Raw genomic sequence first — 4,841 nt, forward strand, 5'->3', positions numbered from 1 at the left:
TTTTTGTGTCGCCCCCTGAGTGGCGCCTGCTGTAAATCATATCGCGGTAACAAAAGATGCCTTGTGTTAAAATATCGTTTCCACACTGCCAGCCCCCAGCGACTCCCCTCATCGTTGTGCCATTTAGGAGTCATTCCGCAATTGAGAAAAAGCAAAGCAAGAGGAGGGAAGGAAAAAACACTCACCCCTTCTTTGTGGTTTATTGTCCTGTCAAGCAAGCGGGCCTCTGCGCCATCGATTCTCACTCAGTGGTCTTTTCAGATGCTAAAAGGAGGAGAGGGGGTGGTGGAGGGGTAGGGTGGGATGCAGGAGGAGGGGAGGGGGGGGATACCGGGGTGGGTGTGAGAAACAGACTGGGAGAGCCGATCACAACACAAAAGGTGGAGAAAAAAAATAGAAGCGAGAGGAGGCTCGAGCTTCAGCAGGAGAGTGTCCGCAGCTCGCGCTCCGTCAGGCGGCGCAGGCTCCTCACACGTCCCGTCCAGCGTGGAGCTCCTTCATCCACCATACACATGTGTGCAGGGCTTTATTCATTTACAACAAACACACAAAGATTCCCTCGAGTGTAGACAAGTGTAAATACTTTCGCAGGCAGAGTTGTTAAAATCAATATTTAGAGACGCGCCAATGAGCCCCCGCATCGTGCCAGGAGGACATCACCACGTGCAGGACCGCGAAGTTCATGAGCATCGTGAGGGACACTTTGAGGACAGAGAAGGAAACAGTGAGGAATAAAACAAGACAATGTGACAGAGACTAAAGACATGTTGTTCTGGTAATTAACATTTTCTACATCAAACTGTTCAAGAAGCAGAAATATATTGTTTTAATAGGGGGGGGGGGGGGGGGCAAAGGAGGATAAAAGGAAAAAGAAAACATAGAAAAAACGTTTTCTAATCCCATAATATGCATCTACTTAAAAAAAAAATCCATATAGTGATAAAAAACTTAGTGTGTAAATATTCTTCCTTATTGTTGACATTATAATTGGACAGCAGGAAGCTCTACATGTCATCTCATATATTTTATTAAAGATAAACAATATGTCCAGACTCATTCAGCAGAGACGTCTTTCATAACAAGCTCCACTCCAGGAACAAAAACAAAATCACCAAAACCAAAGAAGGAAAATATGATTTTTAATCTTATTCCAAAAGAATCATCTCTATTAGAAGTCCAGGAAAATGAAGATATTCTTCAAAGACTCAGTTAAAAACAGAAATCTATATTTAGAGATGCTCGTTTGCCTGTTTTGAGTGAAAGATGTGGAAATGTGTAAAACAATGTAACGTCCTCAGTTTCAGCGTCCAGGTCCACACATTTCAACATTTTAATTAATAAACAACAATCTATATTTCGATGAAAGGCAAACTGTCATCGTTTAGCACTTTTCTACAGTCCACAGCAGACGACAGGGGGAAAAGTAAAATTACTGACAAGAGGAAGTGCAGGAGAAATAAAGACAGGAAGTCAAAGTCACCAAGTGAACAATGTCCCGAAGAAAAACTTTACAAACTGAGAGAAAGAACAAAAAAAGAAAGAGAGAAATAAAAAATGAGAAATATAGAAAAAAAAGGACAAAATGAGACAAACTAGTTTTTTTAAATGAAATCTTTATTAATAAGGCAAACATTAAAATACAAAATGCACCTCCCCTTCATGAGAAAAAAAACCTTTTAAAAAACGTTGTCAAAAACTTCTCAAAAGCAGTTCCTGAAACCATCGGAACACAAGTTACACAAACACGTGGAGCTTCACTTGGCCGCCTGCTGAGCCTGGCGGCGGAGCAGCACGTAGATCTTCTCTTTGATCCAGTCCTTGTTGTACGGCTGGTACGTCTGCGTGTCGGCGCGATACCTGAGGCACAAAACACTCAGCTTTATGAGCTCGGCTGCCCTCCATTCTCTAATTCAGTTAGACACAAAACTATCTAATGACACTTGAGAGGGATTGAACCTCAAATTGACATTACATACATTAACAAAAGAACAAAGCAATATGATAAAGGTGGAAATATGAATAAAGGTTTCTGTGCACCAGACAGGCTCCAACAATCTTTAGCAAGAAAACTTGCGAGTCAAATCCAAGTGTCACAAAACTGCTGAAGAAAACCTGCGAACGCTTTATGAGAAGTATTAATGTTTGTGGCGTTCTCTCTGAGACAAAAGCACAGAACTGAAGGATCCTCACGTGCAAAATTACTACATTTCTCTTTTTAATTGAAATGAAGATCCAACCAAAGTGTTACAATCACAAATTATTAACGTCACCAGTTTGTGAACTTACACCAAACAGCTGAGGTCAGCCAGGTCATCGATGAAGTCGAACAGCTGGCTGATGTCGTACGTTATCGACGGGCTGTTGGGGTTCATTCTCTTTAAATGCTCCTCGTACATCTTACACACACCTGAGCAGAGACAGAAGATGTGTCACATCAATACAAAACATGTTAACCCAGATCACCTACATCAGCTTGAGAAAACTATATATAATGTTTCCTATTGACTGGTGTTGATAGCTGCTGCCGTGTACTGTCAGCTAAACATCTCACAGGTTTATTATTAATCTTCTTGGTTCTAATAGTCTTAGTTTGCCTCAGACATGCTTTCTGCACGGACAGTCGTACAGACATGAACTGACCATCTTTTATACTCTGTAGTGTTTATATGTCGCGCCACACTGATATTGTTCTTTGGCCACCAGCAACTCCTCAAACTTCTCCATTTTCTCTGCCGGTTTGCGTCTGCATAATAATAAGATGTCAGATGTCCATGGAGAGGCGAAAGCCGGCCACACAGGAGCGCCTCGAGGGGAGGTCTGATGGTGCGACGCCACTGTGGCCATGCGGAGTCTTCTCAAGAACAACCATGACTTCCTCATGTGAATATAAACAGACACAGACTCTAGCTAGATGGGAGTTTAACATGTGTTCAACTCAGTAAAACGGCTCTTGCTACTTTTACGAAAGGTAACACTGGGGCTTATTTAAACATGAGAGCAGCCATTCATGAGCATAAAGTACATGCCTGTAAGAGACTTAAGTACTGTGCTGCAGTGGAGGGACATGCAGCTAAAGCCCTGAAGGATGGAGGGAGAGCATCTACATGTAAGACAAAGAGGAGTGGAAATGTCCTGACGTGTACGAGTCCTTCTGGAGAACCGTCCGCTCACCTTCCATACACTCGTTCACGGATTCATAGTCGGCGTACGTCCTTCCCTCTGGCCTCTTGGTGGGCTGCACCAGCAGGATGGTGTGGGACTGAAAAAACAGAACCATGTTCATTTAGTTGTCTTAATGCAGTCAAATAACATATTATATTATAAACTGAGTTTGTAGAGATTAAGAAATTGTAAAACATTGCTTTAATCTCCGATTGTTGAGTTAACTAACAATGTGCCGTGTTGGACGAAGTATTTAGATCTTTTACTCGACCAAAAGTAATAATATTATAGTGTACAAGTCCTGTATTGTTATAATTATTGATGCATTGTGTCTGCAGCTGGTAAAGGTGGAGCTAATTTTAATTCCTTTACACACGTTAGGTAACATAATCTATAATAGATTAGTTAATTATATATTGTATTAATCTAAATCTGTGTAGTTAGTAACAAGAGCTATCAAATAAATGTAGTGGAGTAAAAAGTAATGAAGTAAAGTAGAAGCTAGTACCTCACCTGTACTTCAATAAATATATTTAGTTATTTACCATCACTGATGATGTTTAAGGGATTATAAAAGGAATAATAGCACTTAAATAATTACCAATAACCGCAATTAGTCATATTCTGTTGTGATGTCGTTCCGTGAACATGGAGCTATATTTGTAAGAGAAGTCTGTAACTATTATAAACTACTATAAACCAAAAATAAATCTGCATTTCTTTCAATCAGATCCTTCAAACAGACGCACCTGAGCTGAAGCTTTATGTAAGTAGCTGCTAGCTAACGGCGACTTTAAGCGATAAGAAAGTAGTTAGTAAGATAACGAACAGATATACGCATAGTTCTGGGGCTGGTTAGCAGTTTTATTTAAGGCTTTATGTGTTTGTTTGGTTTTATTTGTCGGACTCAGAGTCGTTGTGGTTTTATTTTGCAGCTGCTCAACTGCCAAACGTCCCCCACATTCAAGCTAACGTTAGCCGATAGCTTATAGCTTTATTACACATCTTATCTGCTGAAATAAAACCGACACACAGCTTTCTACTAACGGTCTTCGTGAATACACAAACATAAAAGCTCTAAATGTTGTATCCCTGCGCACTAACCATGATTTGAGTAGTTTTTCAGTCGGGATCCGTCGATTTTATTTAATTCTTGCTGCTTCTAAGACGAGTTGACCTTTGACACCGGAAGAACAACTCGCTAGTTATTACCAACGTAAAAGCATCGGCCTTTTTTTGTATTCATTTATTTTATTTAAACCATACAACAAAACATACAAGATCCTCCATTATATATAAAACAGTACTTTCTTATTCACTTGGCATATATAAGATATAGAACAAAGAGGACCATGGTCTTCAAAAATAAGAGGTATAAATCTAAACGATAAGAAACGAGATATTTTCCCACAAATATTTCTTTATATTGTAATAGGCCATAATGTACTTTATTTATGAGGAGTTACTACAGGTGCATACATTGGACATAATATAAATCTGAACGTTGGATAAATTAATGTTTAGAATATTTTTTTCACTTTGTTGACATATTAGAGTCAAAGGTTTGTACAGATGTTGGATATCTCTTTGTATCACTCCATATATACATTTCATATTTCAATTAGATATATACATGTGTTTAGATATAACTGGTACATTGATCAGGCTATGAATAATAT

General features: G+C 39.4%; 1 protein-coding gene across 1 annotated transcript; it reads right to left on the reverse strand.

The window, feature by feature from the left end:
• Positions 1-1,593: 1,593 nt before the first annotated feature.
• LOC115027422 (enhancer of rudimentary homolog) lies at positions 1,594-4,400 on the reverse strand. Its single transcript, XM_029460761.1, has 4 exons — positions 4,267-4,400; positions 3,172-3,259; positions 2,287-2,407; positions 1,594-1,857 (listed from the first exon to the last, which is right to left on the reverse strand). Exons 1-4 carry the CDS (start codon positions 4,267-4,269, stop codon positions 1,755-1,757), a joined length of 315 nt encoding a protein of 104 aa, XP_029316621.1. The 5' UTR covers positions 4,270-4,400; the 3' UTR covers positions 1,594-1,754.
• Between the last annotated feature and the right edge of the window lie 441 nt (positions 4,401-4,841).

Source organism: Cottoperca gobio, chromosome 22 (assembly GCF_900634415.1).
Source record: "Cottoperca gobio chromosome 22, fCotGob3.1, whole genome shotgun sequence".
Classification (NCBI taxonomy): domain Eukaryota; kingdom Metazoa; phylum Chordata; class Actinopteri; order Perciformes; family Bovichtidae; genus Cottoperca; species Cottoperca gobio.

What these genes read in the sequence shown, in the direction of transcription:
- LOC115027422 (XM_029460761.1), bottom strand. An exon ending in CGTGAACGAGTGTATGGAAG is followed by an intron (nt 2,408 to 3,171) that starts GTGAGCGGACGG and finishes GTCTCTGCTCAG; the next exon opens with GTGTGTGTAAGATGTACGAG. An exon ending in GCTGACCTCAGCTGTTTGGT is followed by an intron (nt 1,858 to 2,286) that starts GTAAGTTCACAA and finishes TTTGTGCCTCAG; the next exon opens with GTATCGCGCCGACACGCAGA.